Source organism: Mrakia frigida (assembly GCF_051309035.1).
Source record: "Mrakia frigida strain ATCC 22029 unplaced genomic scaffold BDY24scaffold_10, whole genome shotgun sequence".
NCBI lineage: Eukaryota > Fungi > Basidiomycota > Tremellomycetes > Cystofilobasidiales > Mrakiaceae > Mrakia > Mrakia frigida.
In genome coordinates, this window is record NW_027481271.1 from 678797 (window position 1) to 689378 (window position 10582).

General features: G+C 52.3%; 3 protein-coding genes across 3 annotated transcripts; 1 reads left to right on the forward strand and 2 right to left on the reverse strand.

Annotated features, from left to right (window-relative positions):
• Positions 1-1538: 1538 nt before the first annotated feature.
• Positions 1539-5626, reverse strand: BDY24DRAFT_384990 (general substrate transporter). The gene is made up of 23 exons (XM_076639897.1): positions 5415-5626; positions 5163-5169; positions 4956-5002; positions 4786-4865; positions 4668-4687; positions 4527-4576; positions 4444-4455; positions 4286-4354; positions 4090-4198; positions 3952-4028; positions 3831-3869; positions 3652-3759; positions 3404-3568; positions 3252-3328; positions 3082-3115; positions 2998-3016; positions 2732-2916; positions 2530-2641; positions 2317-2422; positions 2279-2281; positions 2028-2139; positions 1871-1947; positions 1539-1808 (listed from the first exon to the last, which is right to left on the reverse strand). Exons 1-23 carry the CDS (start codon positions 5509-5511, stop codon positions 1749-1751), a joined length of 1665 nt encoding a protein of 554 aa, XP_076498072.1. The 5' UTR covers positions 5512-5626; the 3' UTR covers positions 1539-1748.
• A 1038-nt stretch (positions 5627-6664) lies between these two features.
• On the reverse strand, positions 6665-7785 carry MRPL38 (mitochondrial 54S ribosomal protein uL14m MRPL38; the record flags this gene model as incomplete). Its single annotated transcript, XM_076644517.1, has 5 exons — positions 6665-6829; positions 6986-7157; positions 7306-7438; positions 7537-7615; positions 7735-7785. 5 exons carry the CDS (start codon positions 7783-7785, stop codon positions 6821-6823), a joined length of 444 nt encoding a protein of 147 aa, XP_076498073.1. The 3' UTR covers positions 6665-6820.
• A 743-nt stretch (positions 7786-8528) lies between these two features.
• BDY24DRAFT_385003 (hexokinase-domain-containing protein) lies at positions 8529-10582 on the forward strand. The gene is made up of 9 exons (XM_076639898.1): positions 8529-8931; positions 9059-9078; positions 9147-9307; positions 9430-9529; positions 9618-9634; positions 9708-9819; positions 9903-10140; positions 10235-10290; positions 10376-10582. The coding sequence occupies exons 1-9, from the start codon at positions 8928-8930 to the stop codon at positions 10535-10537; spliced, it is 870 nt and encodes a 289-aa protein (XP_076498074.1). The 5' UTR covers positions 8529-8927; the 3' UTR covers positions 10538-10582.

A 10582-nucleotide genomic window follows, 5' to 3' on the forward strand; every position in this document is an offset into this window, starting at 1 on the left:
ATCTCGTTCTGCTCTAACTCTGAGAGAGAGAGCTGAGGATGTACTGGGCTTAGCGGCGAGGAGAGAGGAGGACGAAGAGAAGCAGAGAAGAAAGAAGGTTGAGCTTCGTTCGCTCCTCCCTCCGTTGAAAGAAGAGCGTGCTCGTCTCGTTCGAAAGTTGATCGGTCGCGTCAAGGGAGTGGGAGCGATGAGAAACGTAGAGAGGAAGGTAAAGGTTAACCGATGTGGGAGTGGGTTTGATGAGATTCTCAACTTCTTGCGTTTTGAATCCTGAGAGGAAGGACGACGCGTCGGTGAAGGACCTCGACTCCGTTCATTCCGGATACCACCTCGGCCTATCAGAATCTTCTGGGGATGGCGAAAAGCCTTTTCGTACCTGCGACGTACCCATCAATGTCGGAGAGAGAAGTTTGAGTCGTAAGAGCGCGAGAGAGCGGCGGACGCGTCGCTTGAATTCACCCCTATCTATGCGGCCTCTACAGTGCAGCTGTGACTGATTCGAAGCTGTGCTGTCGTTTTCCATCTCCTACTGATTGGGCAGACTCGAACCAGTCCTTATTATCGATTTCTAACTCTTTGAATTCTAATAATGACGGAAATCGATAAGAAGGACTGGTCGCAAACTCGGCGGGTTTCGCTGAAGCCCCCTCCCCGAGGGGGGTCATTTTTGCCTCACCTCCTTCGATTTCGATAAAAATTGTACGAGCCCTAGTAGATACTGATTCGAGTACTTGGGTGAAATTTCAGCCCAAGTTGTTCAGAAGGGAGGCGAAAAATCGACAGTGAAAGCTCCCAGAGAAACCCCGTGCGGTGCGAGCTCGTCCAAGCGAGCTGAAGCTCACCTTCCTTCTCCCCTTCAACGTCAACAAGCTCTTTTTTCCGCTGAGGAACCCCATCTAAAATCACTCCCACCAACTCCTAGAGTACATCCACCCATCTCAGCTCCTTTGGGACGCTCAAAAATCTCCTCGCCATGTCTCTAGCTTCTCTCTCACACGAGGTTGAAGGAAGGAACCCTTTTCTCCTCAACTTTCCGACCGTAGGAGCCGTCAGTCTTCCTCCTTTCGCCTCAGATGACATTATTTACTGTAGTTGAGGCTGAGAAAAAGAGCTTGTCGACGTTGAAGGGGAGAAGGAAGGTGAGCTTCAGCTCGCTTGGACGAGCTCGCACCGCACGGGGTTTCTCTGGGAGCTTTCACTGTCGATTTTTCGCCTCCCTTCTGAACAACTTGGGCTGAAATTTCACCCAAGTACTCGAATCAGTATCTACTAGGGCTCGTACAATTTTTATCGAAATCGAAGGAGGTGAGGCAAAAATGACCCCCCTCGGGGAGGGGGCTTCAGCGAAACCCGCCGAGTTTGCGACCAGTCCTTCTTATCGATTTCCGTCATTATTAGAATTCAAAGAGTTAGAAATCGATAATAAGGACTGGTTCGAGTCTGCTGATTGGGTAAGAATGAATCGGGGAGTCGGTGTGTTTTTTCCTCTTTCCCTCGCGAGTTCACTGGTCTTTGCTCTCGTTTCATGACGATCTGGGCGAGAACTAAGCAGTAGAATCGATTGAGAAGCTATGGACATGTCAACTGTAGAAGAAGGATGCACCTAGAATCTGATCTAGCGAAGAGGCAACGTTAAAGAGGCAGGAGAGGACGAAAGACGTGAGCACGAAGCGAAAAACCCTGAGAAGAGAGAGAAGACGGAAAGGGAAGAGAAAGAGCAGAAAGAGAAGTAGCTATGCAGATGCTAGCTATGCTTCCACTTCTTCGATGACCTGAACGTGTCCGTCGGGAGTGTGGGTGACGGCGATCTAGCGAAAGAAAGAGGAAGGAAAGTTAGGACGCGTTGACGACGACTCGAGCTTTAACTCACAGTGTCGAGTTGCTTGGAAGCTTTGACGGGGTAAGGAGCGCTGAAGATCACATCCAGTTGCTCGAGCGTTCGACCCTCTGATGGAAGAAGAGAAGAAGCAAAGAGAAACGAAGGTCAGTCCCAGACGCGAAAGCGTTTACAGTGCGGGAAGACGAACGAGTTTCAACGCAGCAAAGATACCAGATCAGAGCCTCGACAGTGTCCCAACCCACAAATACGAAGACATAGAGGTTCTTGATGTTCCCGAGAGCGATTGGCCCCGCGAACTGCAGAAGGAGAGCGAGAACAAAAAGTCAACAGAGGTTGAGGACGCGGGAAAGGAAGAGGGGGAGAGGAGAGGCGAACCTGATCTGAAAGTCGAGAAGAAAGGAGTCAAGGGGAACATGTCAGTCAACGGGTTTAGAGAAAATTTGGAGAAAAGCAGAGAGGAAGGAGGACAACTTACTGATGAAACCAATTGCGGAGACGATGACTCCTGAAAGTGCCATTCCTTTTGCTCGAGCAGTCGACTCGAGGCATTCGGCAGGGTATGCTCCTTGGAGAGGAGTGTAACTAGAAAGGATTGGAGGGGAAGGTCACGTCAGTTGGCTCGAGAGAGGACGAGGCCCGACGACGCGTCTCCGTTTCTCGACGACGGCAAAGGAAAGTTGCAGACTCACGCGAAGGAGAAGGTAGCGTTGAACAGGAAGTAGGCAGCAAGAGCTCCCTGACCGAGAGCAAGGTTTGGCGAATCGTAGATGGGATTTCCGTCAGCACCGACGGTGTGAGACTCTGTTCAGTCGTGTTCAGTCGAAGAAGGGGAAAGAGCGTCAATTGTAGTTTCCAGTCCAGTCAAGACTCGACGAAGAAGATTTGACGTACGTCGAGCCCACATGAGACCCAGAACCGCGTTGATCAGGAGGAAGACGGCAGAGAGGAGGGTTCCGTAGATGAGGACGGGGCGTCGAGGCATTCGGTCGGAAAGGAAGGCAGCCGTAACAGCGCAGACGGCATTAGCGACTTGGTTCGCGAGGTTGAGACCGAGCTGAGTAGCGACGTCAGTATATCTGAAGGGAGGAAAGGAAGAGGAAAGGAAAGAGGATCAGCTCGAAAAGAACGAGAAGGGGAAGAGGGAGACGAAGACGCACCCGAGGTTGTTGTAGATGACTGCGAGAGAGATTTGGAGACGTCAGCATGGGGACACCGGTAAGAGATTTTGAAGCAGCACTAACCAGTGTTAAAGTATCCGAGTCCGTTTCCAGAGAACTGTGAAAAGGGAAAGAAACAAAACACGACGCGTCAGATCTCGAACTCGAACGAACTTCTCTCGTCTCGTCCCCCCTTTCTTCTCCCCCTTCACGACTTCGTTTTAGAACTCAAAGTGGAAAGAGAGAGAACGAACCTGTCCGAAAATCGAGATCAAGAGCACGCAGGTCATCCTCCATCGTCCGTTCGAGGAGTTGAAAAGGGGACGGTAGTCTGGTGAAGGAGAGAAGGACGGTCAGCTCCATTCTGAATCGCTTCTATGCATCGAGATCGAGAAGCGTTACTTACCCCACCACCTCTTATCGGATCCATCGAGAGCGATGTTCTCCTTGAACTCTTGCCATTCGAGAGCGACCATCGACGAATCGGGGTTCTTGTTGCCGTGGAATCGAACGAGGAAGGCTTTGGCTTCTTCATCACGTCCGTTGGCGAGGAGCCATCGTGGGGACTCGGCTGTTCGAAAAGGAATGGAAGCCAAATCCGGCGTGAGTTGAGAGAAAAAAAATCCCAACTTGGCTCTCAAAAAGAAGACTCACGGATGAAAAAGACAGCAACCAATACGACTGTAGCTGGGACACACTGCAGAATTAAAGGAAGCCTCCAAGACATAGGGCCATTGATGTATTGAGTTCCAAAGCAAACGGCTAAAGGGAAGAAAATAATTCCAAGTCAGCTCGACGCGTCCATCTTTCCACAACGACAGAGAGAGACTCACCAGCAGCAGGCACACTGCCCCCGAACCAACCACAGCTGTCTACCAAAGATAAGAGAGGACGTGATCAAAGAGTCAGTCCATGAAGCCAAAAAAAGAGAGGAAGGAAAGAAAGAGGACGAACAAATTCCGACCATTCGTCCTCTCCAGTTGGGAGGAGCAATCTCGACACAGTACGATGGAGCAGCGACCGTCATGATACTAAAGAGAGCAGGGAGTTAGCTACAAAGATGTATAAAGAGGAAGGAAAGGTCAAGCTCACGAGATTCCCCAACCGAGAACGAATCGTCCAACGACGAGTTGAGGCATCTTGTAGCTGGACGAGATGATGATAGAACCGAGAATGATGACGCAGCCTCCACAGAACATTCCTGATGGGTAGAAAAAGATGGAGAGAATCTAAGGTCAGAGCAGGAGGAGTGAACGAGCGACGACGCGACGAAAAATGAGACACTGACCAACTCGTCGACCGTATCGATCAGCGATAGGACCGGCAGAGAAAGCTCCGACCATACTTCCGACGGTGTCTGTATAATGAGAGGGTTGAAGAGGAGAGAAGAGTCAGCTCGAGGAGGAAAGATGGGCGAAAGATCAGGGCAAGGAGGAAGTTACGAACAGATCGAGAAAACTGGAAAGGGAAAAGGGAGAGAGTTAGCATGGAGGTATGGCTTGTGGATTTATAGATCAGAAGGAGCTCACTGAGAGAGACGGTGCTTCCAGTAGTTCCGGATCGGAAGGTGTCCTGGAAGCTGAAGAGATGAAAGATCGACGAGAGCAAAGGAGGACGGCCAGGTCAATCATTCGGTTTTCTCGGGTACTTGAAGAGGATTCGAAGCTTACAATGGCATGGCGAGAATCGACTGGAAGGAGATAGTCACCAAGGGAGGCGTCAGAGAAGGCCCTTTCACTTCGAACGAGTCCTTGAGGAGGTTTGCAGCGTGAGAGAGGAGAGACGAACCGTCATCAAAGACCCGTCGTATCCGTTAGCGCAAGCGCAAAGGAACGAGACTCCACAGCAGAGGTAGAGAATGATGGATTCTGGGGAATAGGAACGAAGAGATGAACGGAAAGTCAGCCCTCGTCGTCGAAATCTCGACGCGTCCCTCGAGGCCTATAGACGCGACGTACCTCGAGACCTGGGGTTGACAGCATCGGTCTTGACGGCAGCCGCGTAGCTGAGGTGAAAAGCAGAGGAAGAGAGAAGAGAAGGAGCGAAATGAGTGAGTATATGCGCGTGAGAAGCAAGAACCGACGATCGAAGTTCGACGTCGCTCGTAGACCTTCGTGAGGCAATCGAGGAAGATGTACGCGTCGAGAAAGTTTGATCGAACTCACGCGGCGTCTGTTCAGAGTAAGAAGCAGGGGAAAAATAGTCAGCCAAAGCAATTGAACGGAAGAAGAAGCTGGGCCGGATGGCTGCCGCTACGACTCGGGGCGACGAACGCTCTGATGTCCCTCCCTCCTCGCTGCATCCTTCCCTGCTACATACTGAGCATCGGGATGCAAACAGCTCACTCTCCCACAGCTCTACCTACACCTCGAGTCGAGAGCCAAGAGAGAAAAGAGAGGCGAGAAACACAAACTCACTGAAGACCTTCTGAACCTCGACCTCTCCCTTCCTTCCCTCACCCAAGTACTCCTCGTGAACGGCCTGATGCTCCTTCTTGTCTTCGATATCGGACATGGCTTGCTTGTCGATCTTGTATGCTCGAAAGAAAGAGGGTTTAGGGGGTTGGAAGCAGATGGTGGATATGAGAGAAAAGAGGAAGGGCTCTCTCCTTCTTTTTAGTTGGATCAAGATGCGGAGAATCGAGCTCACAGTTTCTCCGTGCGTCGCTGGGCTACCCTACGGACCAGCGCGAGGTCAGCGGGCAAGGGCTTGGGGGGGGGGAGCGAGCGTTCTTTCTCGCGAGGCTTTTTTGATTGCCTCTGAGACCGGAGAGGGAAGGAATCGAGAAGCCGGTCCTGATCAGCCCATCTTTCGTTTTCGATTTCGTTTGCTAGGCAGAAGAAGAGATAGAGCAAAATATGCACAACGGATCTTGAGGACTCCAATACGAAGAAGGCCTCTTCCCATTCAGAGGGGAGGAAAAATCAAAGGGAAAGAGTTACGTCGCGCCGGAGAAACTATGGAAGACGACGCTTCCTTCCTTCCCAGACCCTCCCTGCCCTATCCCTGGAAAGCCTCTTGATCCAGGGACCCAGGGGCGTAATCAGCCTCCGTTTCTGCTATCAAACGCAACTCGAATCGAGCCGAGGCTCTCGTTTCTCCGTCGTGAACTCACTCTCGTCCTTCTTTCCTTCGTTTATTCTCCTCTGCGCCGCGGAACGGAGAAAATCTGACTCACTACACCATATGCCTCTTCCATCAACTTCTCGCACTGCATCCTCCGTTTCCCCGCATCTCACTGTTTCCGCCGAAGGAAGGAGCAGGATCCGAAGCACCTCGACGCGTTTCAAAGAGGCGACCTTGGTCCATTCCAACAAGGAGAAGGCAAGATGCTGGTAGGGATGAGAGTAAGGCGTACAGACGGTGTCGAGGAGGACAGTTCACGAGAAAGCGGCAGTGAAAACCTGCAAGAGGAGGACGAGAGAACGCGGGAGGAAGCGAAAACTGAGGTGATCAGCCCGACGAGTTTTAAACGAAGGAAGGAAGCTCGAAGACGAACCAGACACCAAAAGGGAGACTCACCTTCAGTAGCAGCGAATCCAAAACCATACCCATCATCGCTTCGAGTCAAGCGAACCAGAGCTGGGACCGAGACGTCGAAGCTCGCCCACCCCTCCTCCTCCTCCCCAACCCAACCCAACCTCTCTTTCCACCATCATGCGATCCAGAGAGGGTTAAAAATCATTTCAGAGAGTACCTAGTTGTCCCTTTTTGTTATGTATGCATCCAGCTTGGCCTTTTACAGCTTCGAGGAGAGCTCTCCCTTCAGGACCTCCTCCGCTGGTTTCCGAGCTCGAGTCCGAATCGAAAGCTCCCAGCTCCTTTACAGCACCTGTAGAATCGTAAGAAGAAGAGGGGTGAGCTTCTACTCCGATCTCTTCGCGTCGACGGTTCTCAGCCTCCCTTCTCGCCTCGTAGAAAGAGAAAGTGAGAAGAAGGACGGAAGGAAGGGAGAAAGGGAAGGGAAGGAGAACGATTCAAGACTCACCTTAGGAGCCATACTCAGCAGCTTTCCCCACCTCCCCGACTTCTTCAGCTCTGCTCCAACGATCCCGTTCACTCTCGAAGCCAGCATCTCTCCCTTGAAGTTGAGAAGGACGCAGGCGTTGTCGTCGAAACGGATCTTTCGACCATCTGGACGCAGGATCTCCTTTCGAGTTCTGTTGAGGACGGAGGGAGAAGCGAGAAGAGGTACGGAACGTGGTCAGCAGACTGGATGGTACTCATCAGAAGAAAGCCTACTAGAGACACGACGGCAAGCTGCCAGGGCGATGAGAGGGAGAGGGAGGCAAGGGAAGAGGGACGCACCGAACGATCACTGCTCGCTTGACGTCTCCTCGTCGTACACGCTGTTGCTGAGCATTGAGGACATGGAGGGGAGCATCTTTAGGAACGTCGGCGATGGGTCGTGCACGTTTGATGACGACGGTGACCTCGTCTCCTGGAAGATGGGGAAGAGAAGAAGGGAGGGAGGAAGGGAAGGAGCGAGGTCAGCTTGGACTTTGAGCTCGAACGACAGAGAAACAGTATGGAACGAACCGACGGTAGCGTGAGAAAAGGCTTTCTTCCTGCAGACATCGATGACGGTGGCGATGAGGCCTCCCGAGTTATCGGCGACCTTTTTGGAGGGAGGAAGGAGGAGGAAGGAGAGGAACAGAGGTGAGCTCGAGAGGTTTCCTTCGTCGACGAATCCCTTCTCCTCTGCATCCTACGAGCTCCTGGGGATCAATAACTCACGACCATCGTAGATTTCAGTCCCAGCATGCCCAGTACTGAGGTCACTCGCATCTTGAAGGAAGGGGGGAGGGGAAGGAGAAAGGGAGAAGGGAGAAGGAGAGGAGGTGGTTGAGGTCGTCTCTCGAAGCAGAGGAAGGAAGGACCGTGAGTTCCTCTCCTTCGCGACGGGGAGAAAAAGGCCCCGATCTTTGACTTTTTTCTTCTTCTCCTTTCAGGCACGTGCAGATTGAAGGAAGAGATGAAGCTTTTCCAAGGTGTTGGACTTTTCCAAAATTGATCGGAGGTGACGTTGGCCAGCGGCAGTTGAGTCGGCATGTTCTTGGGTTGGACCCACCTTTCTTTTCGATTCGAAACTCTCGTTTCCCTCCCAACTTCCATCTCACACCCCTCTCCTACCCCCTTCCTCTATACCTCCAGCCCATCATGCCTGAGTCCACCACTGAACAAACCATCAACCGCCCTTCCCTGGATAGAGGCAACACTCACGGCTCGGGCGCTTCAACTCCTCATCGACGAGGAAGCGGAACCGCTGCTTCAACTGGAAGCTCAGCCTACCACACAAGGGTATGCCCTTTTCATCCTCCCTGAATCCCTGCAGCCCGTCCGTACTACTACTAGAGAGCTGACTCTCTTCGTTTCCTACCGCTTCCTTCCATTCCCTTCCGTGCTCTGCGTGTTCTCTTCGTCTTCGTTTCTCGACCTCTCGTTCCTTTTCCATCTTTGGCTCGCCGTCCTCCTTCCCCACGCCGTTCAGACTCAAGAAGAGAACGAGTTCCCTCACCTCAAGGAAGCTCGAATGGCTGATCATCTCGCAAAGGTATATATAGATCCTCTCTTCCTTGCTCTCCTTCCTTATCAAGGAGCTGAACCGATATGCTCCCTTCCTCCGATTTCAGTACAAGGAGGCCTTCACCGGTTTGTTTCCTCCCCTTCCCGACCCTTCTTGGCCCTTCCCTCCCCTCCCCACCAACTAATCCTTCTCTCCCCTTCGCTCGTTCTTTCAGTCCCTATCGAGACGATGAAGCACATCGTGACCGGACTCCAGGAGGCCTTCACCAAAGGACTCGCGAAGGAAGGACAGACGGTGGTACGCCCTCTTTCTTTTCTTTCTCGCCCTCCCCTTGGCTGCTGCCACGACGTTGTATTCATCCTCTTGCAAGACTTCCTGGTTTCTTACACACTCCATCTAGCCTATGAGTGAGTACTATTCTTTCTCGCTCTGCCCCATCTCGTCCAACTTTGACCCCAACGCCGGGGGTAATCGAGGGAGGGAACGACCGCGACGGAAGCTGACCTTTTTCCTCCTTCGCCTTTCTTTCTCCAGTCCCCACCTACGTCTTCGGAGTTCGTCCCCAGTCTCACTCCTCATCCTCGAGTATCTTCGCTGACCGTTGCTTCTTCTCTACCCACAGTACCCTACCGGTAAGGAGGTCGGAGACTTCATCGCTCTCGACCTTGGAGGAACCAATCTTCGAGTCTGCTTCGTTACGCTCCAGGGAGGAGGAAAGTTCGAGATCACTCAGACCAAGTACCGTCTTACTGAGGAGCAGAAGCAGGAGGATGGAGCTGCCCTGTGAGTAGCTATATCAAGCTCAGAAATGACGAGGAGGAACGAGAGAGGAGGAGAGGAGTCGAGCGAAACGCGCACACGAGACTCGAAGCTCACCTTCATTTCGGTTTCTCTTACTCTACCAGCTTCGACTTCTGTGCTCAGTGTGTCAAGAGCTTCATCAAGGAGCACTTCGGTATCGACGAGCACTCGGAGGACAAGAAGGATTTGGTTCTCGGTTTCACCGTGAGTTTTCTCTGCCTCGCGTCTTCTTCGTCGCCTCCTCGCCTCTGCTAATCTTCGATTCCGCTTGAAACCACGTTTCCCAACTCAGTTCTCGTACCCCTGCGCGTAAGTCTTAGACCTCTTGATCTCTCCTTCCCCAGCTTCCTTGGCTAACGCTCGTTTCTTGCGACCTCTTCAGCCAAAACAAAATCGATCACGGAGTCCTCATTCGATGGACCAAGGGATTCGGAAACCCCAACACCGAGGGTAGGGACGTCGCCAAGATGTTCAAGGACTCTTTGGTCAAATTTGTGAGTCGGAACCGCTTCCCAACTCACTTCCTCGACGCGTCGAACTTCGAGCTCACCTGTTTCCCCCTTCTCGCTTGCCTTAGAACGTCCCCATCACCTTCTCTGCCCTCATCAACGACACCACTGGAGCTCTTATTGCCTCCAACTACGTCGACCCCGCCACCAAGATCGCTGTCATCTTCGGAACCGGATGCAACGCCGCCTACATGGAGACCGTCGACAACATCCCCAAGATGAAGGGATTGGGATTGCCCGACAGCCAGGAGATGGCTATCAACTGCGAGTGGGGAGCGTTCGACTCGTTTGAGCACACTTACCTGCGTGAGTTCGATATTCGAGCTCGACTCGTTCGAAAGAGAGGCGCGACGAATGCTGACGTTCTTCTCTCGACGCGTCTTTTCTTTCTCTTTTTCAGCCAGGACCAAGTACGATATCATCATCGACGAGACCTCCAACAAGCCTCACGAGCAGGTATGTTCTTTTCTTTCTTCTCAGGTTAGAGGGGTCGAAAGACCTGAGCTGACTTAGTTCTTCGTCGTGCCTTTTCTTCCCTCAGTCGTTCGAGAAGATGATCGCCGGTCTTTACCTCGGAGAGGTCTTCCGTCTCGTTATCTGCGAGCTTATCGACGACGGAGAGCTCTTCCTCGGACAGAACACCTACAAGATCGAGATTCCTTTCGCTTTCGACACCGCGTTCTTGTCCCTCATGGAGGCGTGAGTCGTCTGCGCCCTCTTGCTTTCGTCTTGCTTTCTCGTACTGACC